The sequence below is a fragment of the Rhipicephalus microplus genome, chromosome 3, assembly GCF_043290135.1.
Source record: "Rhipicephalus microplus isolate Deutch F79 chromosome 3, USDA_Rmic, whole genome shotgun sequence".
NCBI classification, from domain to species: domain Eukaryota; kingdom Metazoa; phylum Arthropoda; class Arachnida; order Ixodida; family Ixodidae; genus Rhipicephalus; species Rhipicephalus microplus.
In genome coordinates, this window is record NC_134702.1 from 93,463,068 (window position 1) to 93,485,034 (window position 21,967).

At 43.0% G+C, this 21,967-nt stretch overlaps 1 protein-coding gene across 1 annotated transcript in view; it reads left to right on the forward strand.

Annotated features, from left to right (window-relative positions):
• The first annotated feature begins 2,334 nt into the window (after nt 1–2,334).
• Nle (notchless protein homolog 1) overlaps nt 2,335–21,967 on the forward strand; it is a 35,058-nt gene continuing 15,425 nt past the window's right edge. The window contains exons 1-8 of the mRNA XM_037423127.2: nt 2,335–2,739; nt 2,813–2,961; nt 6,130–6,353; nt 7,781–7,860; nt 7,940–8,016; nt 8,695–8,792; nt 11,292–11,484; nt 12,622–12,751. Of these exons, the coding sequence (XP_037279024.1) occupies nt 2,724–2,739; nt 2,813–2,961; nt 6,130–6,353; nt 7,781–7,860; nt 7,940–8,016; nt 8,695–8,792; nt 11,292–11,484; nt 12,622–12,751 (967 nt within the window). The 5' untranslated portion in view covers nt 2,335–2,723. The remainder of the gene's footprint in view (nt 2,740–2,812; nt 2,962–6,129; nt 6,354–7,780; nt 7,861–7,939; nt 8,017–8,694; nt 8,793–11,291; nt 11,485–12,621; nt 12,752–21,967) is intronic.

Here is a 21,967-nt window from a genome sequence, read left to right on the forward strand (position 1 = left end):
GCACAAAATGCCACTACAGTGCTTCCAGGGATATAGGTCATCATCCGTTCCCTTCCCAAAGCATGACATGTGTTGCCACCGAAAAAAAGCAAGTGTCAGAAAATGAGAAACTGCGGTAGGTGATTTCACCATTTGAGAGCTTAAATAATAAAATCACCGTGAAATAAACAAGAACAGCTCTGTATGCGGCGCGATTTCTGCGATCATGGCCTGTGTTTTGAACAGGCGCTGCTAAAGGTTGAAGTCTAATGCCAACTATCAACTTGAGCCTAGGTGAGAAACGTGCATGAAAAATGCGGTCTGTGGTCAGTTGCTTGAGCTTGTCAGTGTCTAAAAACATCTAATTGTCGTGTTGCCAAACGTCACGGGCAGTCTTCAGCCGCCACTACTTATAATCTACAAAATATTACGGTTGTAAATGACGGCTACATATTAGAGTGTAGTACGAATATTTATTAGAAGATCAATTCTTCCGCCTGATTAGTGATTACTGCAAGCACGCTCCCCGAATACCAGCAGAAACTGCAATTTCACGGAGCTACAGCCATACAGTGAGTGCATTAAGGCAAAAGCTTTAACTCATCAAAAGCGAAAATTGACTGCCAGCGGCGTCCGGCGTTTTTTCACGACGGCGGCGTGAACACGAGTGGTGCAAGTAATCATAATTGCGTGAGAACGTCATCATATGATATCATAAATGTTTGTGACGTATCGCAAGGTCACATAACCTGACGGCATAATATCGCATCTTCACTAGATCGAAATGGGTCGATCATCAGGGCAGTGCATAACCAGCTGAGGGGCAGAAAGTTAGCTTTGTCTCTAATCCTTGATGCAGTAAGAAAACCATGTTGGGCGCAGAATTACCCCGCAGGGAAGTATAGGAAACAAGTTAATTGCATTGAATCGAAAGAAAACGAGGATTGTTTCTGCCTTTCAGTCGTCTCAAATTTCCATGGCCATCTTAGTTCGTCGGAAAATCTTCAAGTTATTATCTACCGATTCCGGTGCCATGTTCCCCCCTTTAATTTTTATTTCACAGAGCTGCTCTGACGCTCTCCTATCTTTGTCCGTTCTGCGAAGAATCGGAAACTATAGAACATTGTGTCATGTCGTAATTACGCAGTAATTGGGAAAATACTTCTAGCTATTCCGTTTGAGAAGCTAGGTATGAATTTAACCACAGAAACAGTTCTAAATTTTGGTGCCTCCCTTTTGGTAAATCGCCACAAAGATGCATTTGATGCGGTGTGTAATTTCATTCAAGACACTAAACATATTTCAACATAAAGCCCACTTTAACGAATACTCAAAAAAAAAGAACAGCGAGAAAGTAATTTTCGAAATGTGAATAAATATGAGACATACATCCCAAATTAATCGTGTTCGGCCAACTCAGCCGTCTAGTCGGCTCCCAAAATCAAGGTATAGTAATTATACTAGTGATTATTTTATTGTTTTTTCCTCACTCTCTGAGTTTTTGTTTTTTATAATGTTTTACATGTACATCTTTTCTTTATTTTGTAAGCAATAGTGCAGTTACCATCTAGAAGATACTATATGTTTTCTTGGCCAATCCCCTCCAGTGGATATGTGTCATGGATGGATTCCAGGCCACAAACCACCTTTTTCCTTCCTCCGTGCTACAAACAAACAAGTCGTCTTAGGTGAATCCATAAGGGGACTGGATAGATGGATGAAAAACTTTATTGGGGTCCTGAAGAATTCCACCTGCGTTTTATAGGGGTAGGGTCACGGGCCTCTCCCACGTAGGAACGGGGCGCCCTAGCCTCACCGCCGCATCGCGGGCCTTCTGGACAGCCTTGAGTTGTTGTATGAGAACCGCACTCGTGAGCACTAAATGAAAGGAATTTTCGAAAAATTCTTCAGTTTTGCATTGTAGAGAGGGGCACCTTCAGAGCATGTGGTTAAAATCACTGCGATTGTGGCAGTCCGGACAAAGTTCTGAAGTATCGGAATAATGGCTATAAGTTACGAGGCTAAACAAGGGTTAGGGTGTCTCAATGCACGCGCCCCCGCTCAGGGTGCTGCCACCTTTTGTACTGATTCCTCCGCCACTGTAGCGCCTGCCGCGTAGGCACTTCACGTACTCTACTCGTGCAGCGCTTTCATGCGGCAGTGGCGAGCGGAGGAGGAGCGCGCGCTCGACGGCCTGATGAGAGCGTTCGCCCGGGCACTGAAAAAAATAGAGGAGGGTTTCGACTGTCTCATGCACTGCACAGCATGTGCACAGCTTGTAACACTACGCCACTACGTGTTGTTGCCGGAAGGTCGCCTGAGTGTTTATCATTCTAGAATTTGTAACAATGCTTATAAAACGTATTTTAACATTATGCATACGTTTCACTGCAATCAGAAGTGTTCCTATGAAAGAAGCTTGAATACTTTTCTGAACTATATTGTGTTCATACTTGCGCGATGACGTAATGTTGTGCGCATGCTCAGTTTATTTGTTTTGATCATGTGGTGATTGCCGCTGTAAGCGCTGGCCGATGTGACCACGTGTATGAGGTTTGACGGTGTTTCTCATCTCTCTCAGGCTGTTTCACGAAAAAAAAAAAAAAAAAAAAAGGTCGTGTCTTCTGGCAATATGACAGGTAGATGATATCCGGGTTCAAATAGCGGTGTACGTGCGATCGAGGTGGCTTCTTTTTGTTGGCTACTGCAACATATTCCGTGATAGCTCGCCGAACGTGAGCAACATGAAGCGAAAACGAGGTAAGGCTTCTTGCATACCCGGTTCAGACGCTTTGACAGGTGTAGTTGTAGACATTACGCTCTTAATCTGCAGACCAACAGCCGGAGCCGAAGCTGACGGTTGAGCGAGTCTTGGCCCAGTTCAAATCGGAGTCGGGAGAAAATGCTGGAGCGCCGTTCGACCTCCCTGTCGACGTCACGGTGGAAAAGCTTCAGCTACTCTGCAACGCCTTTTTGGAAACTGTGAGTTCACTTAGAACACTTTCGTGTTGTAGATCTGATCGAACGCGCTTCGCTTGCGTGACATCCCGCGATGGCCGGAGATGCAGCACGCATTACACGATCGCGACAGCTGATTGAATCGTCATATAATGTATGACCGCACAATCTCGTGCTAGTGTGAACAGTAGTTGGCATTACGAACACGAGCGTTCAAGGGGCCTTTACCGGGTAGGTAGTCCGCGCATGCGCATCGGCCTCGAGGAGGCACGTGCCATGATTTTTGGTGGCCAAAACGTTACGATGATGTAGCGATGGCCTGCCCATTTGCAACGGGGAATACACTCAGTGTCCTGGCCTCAATGAAAAAAAAAAAAAAGGACGAAACACGTACACTCGCCAGAGGCAGGAGACCTGCACATAGCAGGTCTTAAGTTCGGCGTACAATTTCCCACCACTCGGAAAGCTGCCTTTTCGTGACTGCCACCGCGTATCGTCTCCCCTCATTGTCACAGTTGTCATCTGCATCGAGAAACTCTAGCGCCCGTGGAAGGGTTGCGACCTCGTCTGGTGCAGTGGGAAGACTTCTGCAGCAAAAAACAAGATGTTCTGGCATCTCGGTCTCCATACCGCAGACTGTGCACTGGCTGCTGACAACAGCATCATCGAACCTTCTGTTGTATTTAAGAATAGCCCCAGCTCTCGACTCGAACAGGAGGCTGCTGCCACAACTGTTCTCGTAGAAATCATACCAACTGACGTTCTCCTTATGAGTCCTGAACACTCAAGGGAGGACTTGGCTTACATAGCCTTTTTCCATCGAGTCTCTTTGGATTCTCTTACTCGCAGTCGGACTTTGACCGCCGACTTAGCCGCAGTTCTGGTGGAGAGGGTGTCTTTGATAAAGCCATACGTTTTTTCCAGCCTTTAGATTCGTCGCGTCCAGTCCATCCTCATGCAGCTTGCTGAAAGGTACTTGAGCATGCGACATGTACGGGCCAAGTAACATCTGGTGCCACAAACATGCACATGTTTGTCCCGAAGAGAGGCGCAAACACTGGCCTTCATGATTTCCTACCGGCATGCGGCAGACAATTTCGGAGTCCAAGAACCACCAGTTTTGATTTCTGTGTTCTCCACTTGGGGTGCTGTTTGGACTGAGAAAATGCCCAAGTGTCTACACTTTGGTGAAAGTTAAAAAATGAACAAATGCTGCATTGATACTTTATTTGAAGCTCCTAGGATATATTATAAATAGCAGTGGTAGTGGAGAGGAGGCATAAACAAGTCCTTGTATATGGTGGTGCGGCATCAAGGCGCAAACAACTTTAATGAAATGATCCATCTATACTGGTAACAACTATGATAGCTTGGGAAAACAATTGCTGGAAGAGGCACACTGCAATGAAGGTACTTTCGTTGATGCACTATGCTAGCTGTTGCCAAAGGCTTCATTTCATTGACTAAACATCAGAATAATAGTATTGGATAGATTCATGGCTGTTAATTTGTGGGAAGAGCTTGATGTGGGCTAAGTAGTGTAACGCTCCTAATCAAAACGCATAGGATTTTACACATCTTAAGTAAGTTGCTGAAAAACATAATGTTAATCTTGTTTCCAGGAAACTAGTATGCGAATTGCCCAATGGTGAACAAAGTAAAACCATACCTTTGTACTTAGAGATATGCAGTACAGTGCCATCAGTGCAAAAAAAACATGTTTATGAAGTTCCCCTAAGTTGCAGCAAGGTGCAAATAGTAAAAAAGTGCGTGCTTTGATGACAGGTGCAAGAGCACAACTGGGCAGTGAACAGCAATGCAGGCAGAACATTAGCAGAACATTGTAAAGGCTTGACCTCACGTATGCGCTGCGGTTCGTGGCTTGTAAACTAGGTACTTTGCCCATCTACAAGGACAGGGCACGGCATCGTGTATACATACCACGTGCTGACATGCTGCATTGTGTATGTGTGGTCAGACCTTAAGCATTACAACTGCCATCTGATCGTTAATCCAACCAAATTTTTTGGCACGGTCTGTAGAGAAGATATCCTCAAAGCCTTTTCAGGGTTCGTAGCGGTCCTTGAAACCCTTAAATTTCAAAATGGCATTTTCAAGGCCTTGAAAACTCTTAAATTTGTTTGAGGTCCTTGAATTTCGTCTGTACAAGTTCGTTCAGCCATAATTTAGTGGGTTTATTCTGTGCCCCTGGCAATTATGTGCTCTCAAGCCAACAGTTCATCCAATCCAATTCGTTTCTCTAGCCATATTGTACTGTTGTACTAGTACAGTGTACTCTGTTAGTACACTGTCGTTGTGGGAGCCCTTACGTGGTTACAGCAGCAACAACAGAGCTAAGCCTGGCTTTTTCGTGCAGACTATGCAAGTGTGCGCGGATATTCCCAGTTGCGTCGCTTGTGGTGTAACTATTCCGGGCAAGTGCTAATTCCAGCCGTTTTGGTTATGCATTGCTGCTCATAGGGAGCGGATTGCACCGGATACGTCAAACTCGCATCAGGCGAAGTCTTCCCATGTGGGAAGAGCTTCGACGTGTCATCAATAGTCGAGTCTGCCCTTGAAAGTCACATGAAAAGTGCAAAACACATTGAGAACACAGAACCGACTATACAGTCCATGGTAACTTGAGTGCGTTCATGGTGCCAATCGTACAAATAAAATAAAGTACAAATTTTTATGCTGTAGAAAGTGGTGCTTTCAATTTTTACGGTTTCAAGTGTGTTTAGGTCCTTGAAAGTCTTTGAAAACCCTTGAATTTTGTTTCACTCAGGTACTATGAACCCTGCTTTTACATTGCTCATGCAGGATACACATGCACTAGCTGTGCATCAGTGGCAACTGTGGCAAGAAAAGATCATTTTTATGTCACGCTAGAGAGGTTATAACATTGTAATGGAGAGATTGGCTTCTTTCTATATATATGTTCTCATCTTTCTTCAAATGAAATTCAGTTGCTAGTTTATGAATGCATGTTATAAGTGTTTCCTTCTGGTGTTTGTGTTTTTTGTGCAGTGTTGTGATTATGTAAGTTTAATGTTTGAGCACTGTACTAAATTGTAGGTGCTGTGTGACTGATGTATTGTAAGAGCGGTAACCAGTGAGAGATTTCGCATACTGGTGTAAAAGGCAAACCTGCGCCTGGAAATTCATCTTTCTTTTTTTTTTCCCCCGAAGGAGGAAAAAGTGCCGTACCTATTTTTCGTGGACGGTGTCGAGATCAGGGAGTCCTTGGCCAAGACGCTGCTTGCAAAGACCGAACCTCTGGAGCCTGAGAAGGTCGTGGAAATTGTGTACGCACCGCAGGCGTTATTCAAGGTGCAGGCAGTTACGCGCTGCACTGCCTCAATCCCTGGACATGAAGAAGCTGTGCTCGTGACGGCCTTCAGTCCAGATGGGAGGTGAGACCTCTGCCAAGCTTGGATTGTCCTTATTTGTTTGTTGCAATATTATGACTTGTTTTGTGCAAAGAGGGAAACAAACAACTGCATATGGTAAAAGCTTGTTAATTCGAACTTGAAGGCGACCATAAGATTGTTCAAATTAAGCACAGTTCGAATAAGAGGACAGACACAAGAATGAACAGACGTCGCGCCGCACTGCCTTACGGAACCGGAAGAGGCCACTTCTGGACTTATTATCGTGAATTAGGGCTGGTACATGCTCCCGGGAGGTGATTTTTTAAATAAAATTTATGGAGCTCTAACAGCTGGCTGAACTAATGGATCAGTAACTGGTTAGCCAGAAAGCAGCGCCAACATGCAATTGTGTGAGGAGTGGCTCTATTTATGCTTTGAAACACGTTTAATTATATTGCAGAGTTAACACAATCAACATTAAGGTAATAAGCACAATGTCCCAATTCTCATCTGCTGAAAAATGCTGCTGTTTCATTGTTTTGCATCTCTTGTACATTTGGTTTGATTTGGTTTTGCAAAACATTGTGAGCACTCTGGGCTGGGCCGACTTCTGCAAAAAACGATGAAAGCCACGTACTCGGAGTTTGAATGTATCATTCTGGTCTTCATTTGTACCATTCTGCATTTGAATTATCAGGAGTTTTCCCCACAGAAATACGTAGGACTGTACCAGGACCAAGGTGTCAGTTTGAATTAACTGTAAGTTTGAATTAACAAGCTTTTACTGTAGCAGCTTTTGGCTCAAGAGAACAACACATGAACACATCGCTTTCCCGTCGTTATTGTGTCATTTTGTTCCACTAAAAGTTACTATAGACGACGACCAATTAGCCCATCGAAGTATAGTGTTAAAAACTAGTTGTGGTCTTTTCCATACAAGTTTCTATTTGAGAGATGGGACGCTCAGCAAATCAGTACCTGTTGCCAGAGTTATGCGATAGTGCAGAAAGCAGCAGGTTGAAATTTTGTTGTCGAAGGAAAAAATTCTGGTGTTCTACATAGCACACCCACAGCATGATTATAAGGCACAATAGAGGAGATTGCTTCGAGTGCATTTCTGCTACCCGGAGTTCTTTAATATGCACCCTAATCTAAGTAGTACTTGGGGTTTTTCATTAAAATGTGGCCAGTTGTGCCTTCCTAATTAGCAGCACATTGTCAGCTTTTAAAGTACCACGGCTGGTAAAATTACGGAACTTAGACAGAGTAATTTACTGTCTTAAATGCAATAAATCAGCAGTATATATTTTTTTCAAATACATTTGAGACGGTCGCCAAAATGTCTGGGACATTTAGCATGAAATGACCGCATATACAAATAGTATTGTGGCTCTTACACAAGTGGTTCAATTTACAGGGATTATGCAATGCCACATTGTCTCTTACTTGTACTCAATGCTGTTGAACAGACACTTGGCAAGTGGCTCTGGTGACACGACTGTACGATTCTGGGACCTCAACACACAGACTCCGCATCATACCTGCAAAGGTACTTGCAGGCTTCCATCTGCTGTAAAGTTTTGTGGTTTCTTTTCAAATAATGACTATTATGTTTTCATTTCTCTTAGCGCACAAGAACTGGGTTCTCTGCGTCACATGGGCCCCAGACGGGAAGAAGCTGGCATCTGGATGCAAAAACGGCCTGGTTTGTGACATTTTCGCAAGTATGTAGAACGTGTGGTTCCACACGAAAGGAAACATACGAAGATGGCAACTGGTCTTCAAGTGGCATTTACTGCCAAAGCACCGCTTTTTTGCATTCTTTCAAAAACCCACATTTGTGCTTAGAATTGCAACTGTACGTTTTTACTGCCAAAGCAACACTTCTTTGCATTCTTTGAAAAACCCACATTTGTGCTTGGAATTGCAACTGTACGGATCACAAAATATGACTAAATATTGATTTTCATAACAAAGTCTTGACTATTGCAAACAAAAGCATACACTACTTGGTTGATTGCATATACACTTATATCTCATAATAACAAAGTTGCATTTTGCACAAAAATAATTTTGTTATATCCAGAAGTTTGTTATAAATATATGTTTTCATTACGGTATCTATTGCGGGACTATTCTTCGTTTACGCCATCAAAACCACTATTTTGTCATATTTGAATTCGTTATATTGAGGTTTGAGTGTAGAAGATGGAAGCTTGAATACCAGGCCAATGCAGCACTATTCAGAAAAAAGCCTTTTCTTTAATTGAGATTCTTCATTCTCTTTCATATTGGTACTTTTAAATGTGGAAGCAGAAAAACATAGCCTGTTCCCTCATTGGCCCTTCAGAGCAGTGAAAGCATGTGTTTTTGTTATTTGCAGATATTTATTTGGGATCCAGAGTCTGGGAAGCAACTTGGACGACCCCTGGCTGGGCACAAGAAGTGGATAACTTGCCTCTGTTGGGAGCCTTTGCACCTGTGAGTCCTGCTGTGTTTTTGTTGCATCATACTATATAGTATTTGACCGTAGTATTATTTATTTGGCGGGGAGCGCTTCAGTTGGGAGGAAATGGTGGCGCGCTAGTAATTGCACCGTCTAGTTTGCACTGCTGCTATGGCTCAGCGACTATGAGATTCTGCTACTCACCACAAACTTAAATGTGTGACTCCGTGCTGAATCAACTACATTTTTGTGCTGGTTCAAATCCAAACCAAGAGCCTTTGTGTACTTGTAATTGAGCCTTATGTGAGGGAGCTCCATGTGGTTAAAATTTGTTTGGAGCCCTCTGCTGCGACAACTCCTTTAGTGTAAGACCTGCGTAAGTCAATGGATTGATTGAACTGCCACACACACACACTAAAAAAAAAAAAGCTGTGTACTCACGGAATGAACTGCCTTTCAAGTGCCATTCAACTGCCATATTCACGTGTGAGCTGATGGCTCTGTTATTTTAAGGGACACTAAGGGCAAATATTAATGTTGACATTGATTGCTGAAATAGCGATCCAGGAACCTCTTAGGGCTACTTTCATGCGCCAAGGAAATGCTTATTTTGAAATGAAATTTCGTTTTAGTGGTCGGAACTGCGTCAGTGCATTTCAAACCACCCGTCTTTTTTAAAAGTGGACCGTTCGACATCACAGTTGCCATGCCCAATGTTGCCCGCCTTTAATGCACAGTTGCAGACACCAGTAGCAGTAGAGAGAAAGTAGCAGGAGCAAGCCACAGCAGCAACAACAGCCATAGGCTGGATGGCACGGATTATATTTTAGTATGTATCCAGCCTAACAAGGCGAAAATGGAAATTTCGAACCACTTGCGTTTTTCTTCATTGTAACACCAGGCAGTTTTCTTTTTTAAGTCATACAGAAATGGACAAGCATAATTTTATTACATGTTGTAATGCACAGAAGGTTCTTTTTTTACTGCAGATGGTTTGATTACAAGTGTATCGTAATTGTAGTTGGGGGCTCTGGCGTCGTTGGTATCACTTCAAAATGTCCCACTCGTGGCACATGTGCTGTTGTACATTTACCGTAATTTTTCGATTAGCAGAACACTGCTGCTGATACCAAACATTACCAAACTTTACCAAACATTGATCTTTCACTTTCTTTAATTGTCATTTGCCTTTAAAGGGACACGAAAGAGAAACAATGACTTGGTTTAGAATGATAAGCTGCACTCTGAAAAATTGAATGCCATAAGTTTCACTCTCATAAGTGCATTATTAGTGGAGAAAATCAAGGTTGAAATTTCATTTTTAAATTTCACGCCAAAATCTCCGCTCTTGACATAACAAGTTGCAACATGTATTTCTCGTATTTTCGTGACGTTGCCTCGATGAAAAGTTCCTGAACTTCGTATGCTAAGTCTGTGGCCCCAACATATGACAGTGTGTTTCATGTTTATCGAGTATAAGCTATGCAGGACCCAGTAGACACCTTGAAAATTTACGTCATGGTGTTTAGTGTGGGGATCTCACAATGGCGTCTCCTCCCGTATCTTCTGCTGGCACGTTTTTCTCGGTTACAAAGCGTCACGTCGCACCAAGAGTAGTGTTTTCGGGATTTCAAAATTGTACCTTACCAGTACGTGAACAATCATTTTGCTCTTTATTGTCCCTTTAAGAACACTAACATGCACACATGCATGCCAAAAGTGGCATTGCTTGCAGCTCATATCTGTACAACTAAATGCACTTGTTGATTTATGTAATTTATTCTTGCTGCAGGTTTGTGGAAGTGCTTTATTTAGGAGCATTGGGAGAAGGGGTCTTATTTTGGCATGCGCACTTGCTCTCCCAATAATGCCCGAAAGATGGAAGAGCATTCGGTCTGCATTGTTAGATGTGATAAAGACTTTTTTTCTTTTTTCAAGTGGTGGCATCATGAAGCATTTTTATTTTGTGGTTGGCTCCTGGCCCCTGTCTGATAATTAGAACCAGTTTTCATGTGCTGTCCTTCACGTAATGATACGTGTTAGTAGAAATAAGGAGTTGCCATTTATTGAATGCTGCTGGAGCCAGTGTTTTAGTGACTATCCTTTTTTGAAAAATGCTCAACCATATGAGCCTCTATCCTGTGATTTGTTTTTTTTTTCTTTTTTGAACTTAAAGCACGACCTACTATGTCTCGGAGACAAATTGAAAAAGAAAAAGCGAGTGGAGTCGATTTGACAATTGAGAAACTCGCAGAGCAATCCAGAAACGTTGCCTTGTGCCATTTGATTATTAAGGTTCAGTAAAACATCAACATTATGATATTTTCCATACAGACTTTCTTCCTTGAGCATATTTTTTGCTGCTGCCCTAGTTGTAGGAAACTGATCACGAAAAATTCGATATATAATATGTTTTGACTTTCACTTATTGTTCTGTCTTCCCTTAAATATGTTTCGTCTCGATGCTGAGACATTATCTTGTAAATTTATTTTTGCCTTTTAAAAAGCTCGAAATGGAATTCTTGACTGTGCAGGAATGCGGAGTGCCGTGCCCTGGCCAGCAGCAGCAAAGATGGCACTGTACGCATTTGGGATACGACGCTGGCACAGACGAGGTTAACCCTGTCCGGCCACGTCCAGTCGGTGACCTGCGTTCGCTGGGGTGGCACAGGGCTCATCTACACCGCTTCCCAGGACTGCACTATCAAAGTCTGGAGGGCCGACACTGTGAGTGCTATGGACCTAAAGCAACACCAAAGAGGGAAACGACTGCTCTGTTATAAGTTAATTACCCTTTCACAATTACAAAACCACTGCGCTCGCCAGGAGAAGATGCTTGGAAAGCGAGAAAATGATCAAAGGGACAATGTGGGTGGCAATGCCACCTTGAAACTCCTGCGTCAAATGCCGTGCCATCACAAATATTTGACAGTGATTACTGAAGCCTGCGTAGCTCCTGATAGATAAAATGAAATACAATGTGTGCTGATAAGGCCAGAAACTTAATGTATCAAGTATATAAAATTTCGTCGAGCCAATGTCAGCAAGTATGACGAAAACACTTCAGAATTCGTGATTTCAAGCGTGTAGATGTCGGCAGGAAATTTAAAACTGGTACTTTGACTTTGATTTTCTCCTCTACCAATAAACTTATAATGGTAAGATTAATGACATTAGAGTTCTGAGAGAACACCTTATCAGCCAATTCATCGTTTTACTTAAGTGTATTTTTAAGGCATATTCACACCTTTGAGCTGCATGTGATGTGCACCTCAGAAATTTAATCAAGCCCAGTTGCACTCTGTATTTTAGAGAGACATTCCTTGACAAGATGCCACTTTTTATAAAAGTTACAGCCGGGGCACCAGCCTCATGTGGGTTGTCTTTGTAAAGTTATTGTATTGCAACCCACAACAGTGTCACATAGTGTACATCTTTTATGCATACATAAGCGCACCCACGCACAGCTTGTGACATTTTCACAAGTTTGCTGCTGATATTTTAGCGTGTTTTTTTACAGTACCACAAGTTGTCAATAGATTCACGTACACTCACACCTCATTATAACAAAGTTGCATCTCACACAGAAATAGGTTTGTTACATCTGAAAATTTGTTATAAAGGTATATTTCTAATACTGCATCCATATTACAAGACTATTTTCCATTTACTTCGTTATAACCAATATTTCGTTATATTGAAGCTCGAGCAAACTGTAACATTTGCCCAAGCAACACGTTTCGCAAGAAAAAATAAAAGTTTGTCTAAAATTTACTCACTATATGTGTTTTTGTATTCATTACTTCTCAAATTGAGCATAGCACAAATTGCCTAAATTATGTACCCCCCATTTGTGCTCCCTAGGGTGTTCTGTGCAGGACGTTGCAGTGCCACGGACACTGGGTCAATGTGTTGGCCCTGAATACGGACTACGTCATGCGAACGGGGGCATTCGATCCACGCAAGCAGCAAGGCATCGCCGCGTGTTCGAGAGGTGACACCTGGCTTCCTCATTGCGCGAGGCAGTAAATGGGGTGAATATACACCCTAAAAAACATGAGCATAATCTGAAATGTACTACGTGGTATTGCTTCTTAAGGGGGGACATGGGACCCGATAGTGAAATATATTAGTATGAGGCCTAGAGACATGATTTTTTCAGGGAATATTCAGCTTTGTACACTGATTAAAAATATGTAATTACATTTTTTTAGATCAATAAAAAAAGTGAGAACTATTCTTATTTCATGAATTTGCAGGAAGTTGCAGCTGCAGCAGACATCTGACACTGGAAAAATACTGGCTGAAATAAATCGCAAGTTGTCGGAGATACCCACCATTAAAAGCAGAATAGATCAACTAATGCAACTGAAGGACACAGTCCAAAATATGGAACAATCTGTTAAACACTTGTCAGAGCAGTATGACGATGTACTCATCGAGATGAGGAAGCAATCATGTGAAATAGCTGCTCTAAAGAAAAGAGTTGAAAAGGCTGAAGCAGCCAATGACCCTCTGGAAATTCAGAAGCTGCGACAGCATCTCAACTACTTAGAGCAATATAGCCGCCGTCAAAATTTGGAAATTCATGGTATCCCCCATAGCCAAGGCGAACAGTTGCTCGGTAAACTGAATAACCTGGCGAAACAGTTAAACCTTGCCGAGCTCACGCCAGCTAATATTGACGGCTTGCACAGGCTTCCGCCCAAGCCAGGTAAAGAACCAGCGGTGCTCGTTCGCTTTGTATCGTGCGCTACACGGAATGAATGGATGGCAAAGAAAGGCTATTTGAAGTCTTCAAAATCGGATGTCTATTTCTTGGATAATCTGACGGCAGAAAACAGGAAGCTTTTGTGGCTAATGAGGGCTAGGGCGCAAGAAAAGCACTATCAGTTTGTTTGGCAGAAAGAAGGAAAGATGTTTGTGCGTAAGGCACAGGGCGAGCGAGCGATCCGCATTGAATGTCAAACCGACTTAGATAAGATACAATAAGCTACTGATCAGTTTGTGACGTGTCTTTCTGTGTTCGCGTACTTTTTTTCTTTTTTTCTATGATGAAAGAATCATCTAGCATAAGCTATTATAACAGCTCTATTTTCAATTCTACCTTGCGGAGTCATTCTTTAAAGCCGAGTGATCATTTGTCTATTTTTCATGTAAATAGCAGAAGCTTGAGTGGTAAGGTCATGGAAGTAGAAACAGCTCTGGAAGCACTAGACCATAAATTTGACATTCTGGCATTTACAGAGACGTGGTTTTCGTCGGTTTCTGATGTCAATTTTCTTGATGGATACAAGTGTGAAAGTGTCTACAGGAAAGGTCGTCGAGGAGGCGGTTGTTCACTTTATATCAGAAATAACCTGAACTACTTTGTTCTCGCTGAATTTTCAGCCGTTAACGATGATTATGAGTCAATTGCTGTCAAATGTTGTAGTACCGTGATTGCGGCTATCTATCGCCCCCCTTCTGGTGATTTTCATGAATTTAGTTTGTCTGTTAGCAAGATTCTTGAGTACGCTACCATGACAGGTCTGTCGGTTGTTCTGATTGGTGATTTTAATATAAATTTATTATTATCCAATTCTCAAACACAACGTTTTAATGATGTCATAGAGTCATTTCATTGTTCTAACACTATAAACCGGGCCACTAGAATAACACCAGATACAGAAAGCTTAATTGACTTGTGCATAACAAATCATGATAGCGCTGATGTATTTTCAGGAATTCTCACTTTCGATATTAGTGATCATCTGCCAATCTTTGTTTTCGTTCCGCGCCCCAAAAGTAAAAACTGTCATGCACGCAGTGCTCCATTTTTTAGAAGAAATTTTAATAATGAGGCACTGAATGCATTTAGGTCATTGGTCGAAAATATTGATTGGACAGATGTATACAACGAGAAAGATCCGAATTTATCCTACAATTTATTTTTGCAGAAAGTTAAGCACTCGTATGACTCTGCTTTTCCACTACATTCAGTTAAAGGTAATCGAAAATCTAGAAAACCATGGGTTACTCGTGAGTTATACCATAGAATTAGAATGAGGGACAGATTATTTGACACTTTCATTCGTGTAAAAGACGAAACAATTCTCCGGGAATATAAAAAGCTCAGGAACAAGCTCAATTCGGATCTTCGGAAAGCTCGCACTCAATATTACCAAGATGTGTTTGCGTCGATATCAGGTGACCCCAAAAAAATATGGGCTACAATTCGTAAACTCAAAGGCAGCTCAAATATTATGATCCCTAGCACACTTATGTTTGATGATGTGGAATATACCAGTACTCCACTGGTGAACAAATTTAATGATCACTTTTTGCATGCTGGTATTGCAAATAATCCTGGTACTAACAATCTTACAAATGATCTATGTGGATATATATCATCTCACAGTACCAACTCCATATTTCTGTCTCCGTGCACTGCAGATGAAATTTGTAAATTAATCAAATCTTTGAAAACAGATAGCGCAGCCGGATATGATGAAATCAAAGCGAGACCAATTATTCATGTTGCTGATATACTATGTGCCCCGCTTTGTCATATATGTAATAGCGCGCTATCTACCGGGATCTTTCCTGCTAGTATGAAAATAGCCAAAGTTGTAGTCTTGCATAAAGGTGGATCCTTGAATGATCTGAATAACTACAGGCCCATATCTGTGCTACCTCTTTTTTCTAAAGTATTAGAATTAGTTGTAAAGTTTAGGTTAACCCAATTCTTGGATGAAAAGCGGGCACTTGTTGACAATCAATTTGGCTTTCGCAAGAATAAATCAACCGAGGAGGCACTGCTGAGTGTTAAAGAAGAAATAATTGAAAATTTTGAAAACAGGTTATTTACTGTTGGAGTTTTTCTTGACTTCAGGAAAGCTTTCGACTCTATAAAGCATCACATTTTGTTTCAAAAACTTCCCGAATATGGAATTAGAGGCGTTACCTTAGAACTGATAAAGAGTTATTTTTCAGATAGATTTCAATTTGTAAGTCTTAATAACATAAGCTCAGAGATGAAGCAAATAATGTGCGGCGTACCTCAGGGGTCCATTTTGGGTCCTATATTTTTTATAATTTATATCAACGACATTGTGAATATACCACTTACGCCTAAAATGGTTCTCTACGCCGATGATACCAGTTTATTTTTCTCTGGTCATAATTTAGCTGACTTGGCAATAGTAACAAACAATTGGTTGCACCAGCTGCTGATTTGGTTGTCCCTCAACCAGCTCCAGTTAAATGTTACTAAAACGAAATTCATTGTTTTTAAACCTAAGAATAAACCCGATGTCACTGACATTTCTCTTCGTTTTGATGCTTGCGCTATTGAACGGGTATCTGTATTTAAGTTTCTGGGAGTATTGTTCGAAGAACATTTGAGCTGGACTCATCACGTAAACAAATTACATACTAGCATTTCCAGGTCCAATCGAGTGTTTTACAATATCCGGCATCTGGTTCCGACTTGGCTAAAACGTCAGCTGTACTATACACTCATACATTCTCAACTATACTACTGCCTCTTAGTCTGGGGTACTACAAGCAAAACAAACTTAATCAGGCTGACACTCCTCCAAAAACAAGCTGTTCGACACATAGAAAACCTTGCTTATCTTGACCATACAGCACCGTTTTTTTTAAAAAATGAGATATTAAAAGTGGATCAGCTATACTCCCTCAAACTTGCTACATACATACACAGTAAAATGCGTCAAAATGAATCTATGTTTACACACATGTACTTGACTAACCGCAATCCATATATTTTGCGACACAGCCACCTCGAAGTTCCGTTTTGCAGAACAAAATATGGTACTAAACAGCTAAAATACATGATCCCTAGTTTCCTAAACCAGCATCCACAATTACTTAGCAATGTGTATGAAGTTTCATCAAAATCCCTGTTTAAGCGTGTTGTTAAATTATATTTGCTGTCTTGCGTGCCCTTCATAGTATGAGTAGACTTCTAACAACATGTGGCTTAAGACCTGTTACATTAAAGAACTCAATTCTACTATTCCTATATGTATGTCGTCGTCCCTTGCAAGTAGCGCTATGTCATGTTTTTTTTTTTTTTTTTTTTTTTCCGTGCTGAGCTTTCGCTTTCTAATGTATAATTTCTTACTGATAGCCACAACCCTGTTGGACAGTGCTTGGGTGGTAGGGCCATTGTCAGGCAGTTAATTCTGCCTTTAGCCATACCATCCCTCGACATGTATTATGTTGAAAATAAACAATTCAATTCAATTCAATTCAATTTGGGATGTGACTTGCATATAATGTAATGCATCAAAAGAGCTATAATTGAACCTATATATTGCTGAATATTCAAATAGTGCTAATGTGCAATTTCATGCTAGTATCTAAATTTTACCCAAAGTTATGAAGTGTTTATGTCGCAGTCTCTTAGCTCTGAATTTTCACTGGTCATTTCTGGAAAATTTCAAAATTTTACAATGTCCTTAAGGGGGGATGCTACACCTTCCAAAAACTCTTTTATTTTTGCGAGTACCTCAGTCAAATTTGGAGAGCCTATGTAGATTTTACTGCTGATTTCAAAAATCTAATTCTTTTTTTGCTGTGACAATTAGTTTTAAAGATATAATGAACTGCGACTTTTTCAATTAAGGCCTAATTAACTAATTAACTGTAACTTGGATATTGATGTGCAACCTATAGAACCAATTCGGTATGTTCACAGTGTGCAATAAAGTATAAATCATTGTTCTGGGCTATTTCGAAGCAAAGTTGTGGGATGTTGAATATGACATGAAAAATTTCCCCATCTACACTTGAAACAAAAGATCCATTTAGAGAATTTTCTCCAAAAATTATTACAATAAAACTTACTTTACGACACATCCCCTGCATTTATCTTCGAAACAAAAAAGAAATCGTAATGATAACCCAGATAGAACAAGAGATACTGCTCCGGCATAATGGGAAGCACATGAAAATTGTCGTTTTGAGAAATCGAGAAAAAACGTGGGCACACACTTTTATTGCAGAAGATGCAACAAGACAACCTCAAAACGCACCAGAAGCATAGTCTGAATGCATTCTGTGCTCATGCCTCCTCTTCACTAGCTTCCGGAGTTCCAATGAGGCTGTTCTTTTCTTGTTGGAGACAATGCTGCGACGGTGGTCTTTTTTTCTCGCTCTCCTGGCACCAGTACTTGTCGCATTCATGTCCATTTCACCTAAGATTGCCGTTGCAGAATTCAAATTGCCCGTGTTGAAGCGCAGCACTGCTTCTGCAACAGCTGCTTCAACAGCGAACAGGGACGCATGGTGCTCCTTGGGGGCCAAACTCCAGATTACCGAATGTAGGCTCTCGTTGGAGTTCTGCGTTTTGCCGCGTTCGCACCTCTGAAGCAGGGCTCTTTCCGAAAGCCGGGTATAAACCGGTAGTAATGCCTCTGCCACGTCTTTCGGTAGATTGTAGGCATGCCTGGGGTCGGGCTCACCCTTTGCTTTTGCGGCATTGTGCCGACACCATGAAGTTTCACCAGCTGGGCACAGACTGTGGTCCGAGCATTCATCAGTGGAGGTGACGTGGCGGTATGTGGCCATCACAGCCTTTTGCATCTCGCCCACGTCACCTTCATGCGATTTCAGAGCCCGGCCATAATATGTGCTCAGCCTGGTGATCAGCTCACCTGTGAGCCTGCCTTTCCCACCAAGGCCTCTTTTCCCATCGCACTTTTGTTTCTGCACCAGGTTTCTCAATGCGGTGCCCATCCGTTTCTGTACATGATTAATACAGTCTTCCTTCTGCACGTCAATGTAACCATACACCTTGGCGTCTTGTATGGCGCAAAATGTCCTAGAGTCTCCATCAGACAGCATAGTTGTGTAGCGCAGGCCATGGCGTTCAAGCGACCTCTGAAACAGAATTAGAGCCGCCTCCACTTCCATTTGCCCCGCTTTGCTGTTCGTATTTTTTTGGCATTTGTGGTTAGCCTTCCATTCTTGATAGCCCTCACTACTAGGCTTTGGGCCCACCTCGCAGCCTAGGCAAAAGTTGGAAAGAACGACGTAGTCCAACACGTAGCCACTAAATAATTCGATAACTGTGCCCACGCCGATGTGGGAAGAATGGCCTCGCGTCTTCCACGTGCCGTCGTAGCTAACGGCAATATTGCCCCGGTGGCCGAAGCACAAGTCATCATAAATTGTTCTAACCTTTTCCGCACATTCGCTCATAGCGGACTCAGCCGCTCGCGTTGCAGCGGGTGCCAGCGTGTTCTTCAAATGCCGCTGAAACGTCTTGTGGTGCATACCGCGGTGTGAGATGCCCATTGTTGCGAAAATATCGTTCATTTTCATTTGGCCGTTGCCGGTAGCCACCATCGCCCTCGAAGCGAGAAGATTTACTTCAAACGGATTGCACGTTTTCGTGCCGTTCGCGCGGGGCGAAGTCCATTCATTCGCGATCTCGCCGCACCTTTCACACTGCACTAGCACTTTCACGGCAAGTCCGTAGTCCCGATCCCCTCTGACGATCGTAGCCGGTCTGTGGCAGGCTTTGCAACACAAGGCACCCATTATCGCGTTTAGGATATCTAGATGCATAAGCAGATAAGGAGCAGCGTGGTCCGAGTCCTGTGCGGTTGCCTCGCTACAACTCGCGGTGAAAAAGTCAATTTTCCGTGCAGTTGCTGGCGCCGATGAAAGCCGGTCGAGCGTCGCTTTCTCCCGGGCATGATTTTCTTCAACTTCGGCGTTTGTCACCACCTTGGCGTCGATTCGTAGTCGTCCGGAGTTCGCTTCACCGTCATCGTCGTCGGAGGCAACGCGCTCGGTCGCACCATCGCTGAACGGCCGCGGAGCGTCGACACATCGTTCGTCGGAGTCAACCAAGGGCTCTGATGACTTCGTAGACTTTCTCCCACGACCTTTGCGTTTCCTGCGACCAAATGCGTGCACGGTCCGATACTTTTTTGCGTTTCCAGGCATGGCAATACGATCAGAAGCTTCAGAGTGCTCTGCCGATTTCGAGGCGTCACAGCGGTAACCCTTTCAAAATGGCGTCGGGTCGCGTATGCAGGCGCAAGCCGCGAGCTTCCAGCCAACCGGAAAGCGCCATTTCAGTCACGTGCGCCGTTTAGCCAATGGCAGTGAGCGCGGCTCTTCGTCTTTGAGGCCCCGTTTTTCGAGCCGGGGAAACGCTCAATGTTGCTTACTGAACAAAAAAAAACAGCTGAAAACGCGTTCTTTCAAACAAGACCAAAATGGCGCCGATCGAGCGCGTAGTTCCCGCGTATCGTAGAGCCGAAACCTGCGCTATTCGCCCTCAATTTAAAGGGCAGGACGCCCGTTTTCGGTTTTTTAAAGTTGAATAACGATAAAAGTTGATGGTATTCGGCTATGAAATTTTGTAAATAGGTGCGCAATGATGTCGGGAACGCGAAAAGAAGGTCCGCGAAAGCTCGATTTTTTGGCTGATTTTCGGTCCCGAAGTGCCGCGTCCCCCCTTAAACGTTTTATCAAGGTTTTCTTGCACATTTCAACACCCTAGCATTCAAACAAAAAAAAAGATCAAATCGAATCAGTATTAGCAACACAGTGCTCATCCTAAAGTTCAAAACATCCTAAAATCTGTATTTGAGAAAAACGCAAAAAACTGAAAAAAGTTGTGAAAACGAAAATTTCATGCATGAAAGCCACTGCACTTGTATTCACAATCACTCAAAAAGCCCCTGCGGAGTAGTTTGAAGCAGGCTTTTGCTTGTGCTTCTTCTTTGCGGCTGCCTGGAACGCCGCTGAAGATGCACGTTTCATCTCCGAGCCGAAGGCACGGCGATAGTCTTTCTCAACCGCCCGCTGGTTACCTGTGCATATTTGATCTAGCTGCAGTTCACTCAAAATAAGCGAACTAGATTCCTTGTTCCTTAAGTTGAAACGCATAACAGTATCTGCCATGGCAGTTTCAAATTGCAAACATTGACATGTTCTTGTCCCTTGGCGAGAGGCTCCAAATGACCGAATGCAAGGCCTCATTCGCATTCTGCGTCTTCCCTCTGGTGCATCTCTGCAGGAGCTTCTTGTCGGACAAGCGTTCATAAACAGGACGCAGTGCATTGCTCACAGCCTCTGGCAAATTGTACTTGCTTTTTGGGATGGGCTCATTCCTTGCCATGGCTGCATTATGCTTGCAGCAAGACTCGGGGCCGTGTGGACAGAAACTGTGGTTTGATTTCTCGTCAGTGGATGTCACATGATGATCGTCAGTGGATGCCACACAGCCTTGCGCATCTCATACACATTCCCACAATGGGATTTTAAAGCCCAGCCGTAATAGCTCGTCAATTTTGTGATGAGGTCACCTGTGAGGCGGCCCTTGCCACTGATGCGCTCGCTGCTGTCCCCTTTGTGCTCCTGCACGAGGTTCCGAAGCGCAGTCCCCATGCGCTTCCGCGCATGGTTCGAGCAGTCTTCTTTTTCAACATTTATGAAGCTGTACACCTAAGCTTCTTTGACAGCACTGTACGACCGGCTGTCACCATCACAAAGCATGGTGGTGTACCTGAGGCCATGAAGCAAAAGAGAGCGCTGAAATAAAATCATTGCTACCTCTACTTCCATTTGGCCAGCCTTGCATGAGGTATTTTTCTGGCATGACTGTTTGGCTTTCCATTCAGAGTATTTCTCGGGTTTTGGACCACATTCACAGCCGAGGCAAGAATGAGAAAGCACAACATAGTCTAGCACATAACCTGAAAAAACTTCTATCGCAGTGGCTGTTCCAATGTGAGAGGTGTGTCCTCTTGTGTGCCAGCTTCCATCAAAAGAGACGGCAATATTTCCGGGGTTGCCGAAATTGAGGTCCTTGTAGAGGCACTTTACCACTGTGGCACACTTAGTCAAATGTTCGGCCCAAGCTCTCGTTGCTGCTGGCTGAAGCTTCATTTTCAAGTACTCTTGGTACGTTTTCGTGGGAAGGCCCCGATGTGAAACACTGATAGCGGCAAAAATGTCGTTCAGAGCTGTCTAACCATTCCCGGTGCTCTGAACCGCACGCGCTGTGCGAACGTTGATTTCGAACGGGTTGCAGTTACTGCTGCCACCAACTCGTTGAGAGCTCCATTTCGAACCAACTTCTCCGCAGTTGCTGCAGTGAAGCTTCAACTTAATGGCTACGCCGTACTCACGCGTGTCGCGTTCGATGGTCAACTGACCATGGCATACTCGGCAAGCAGAA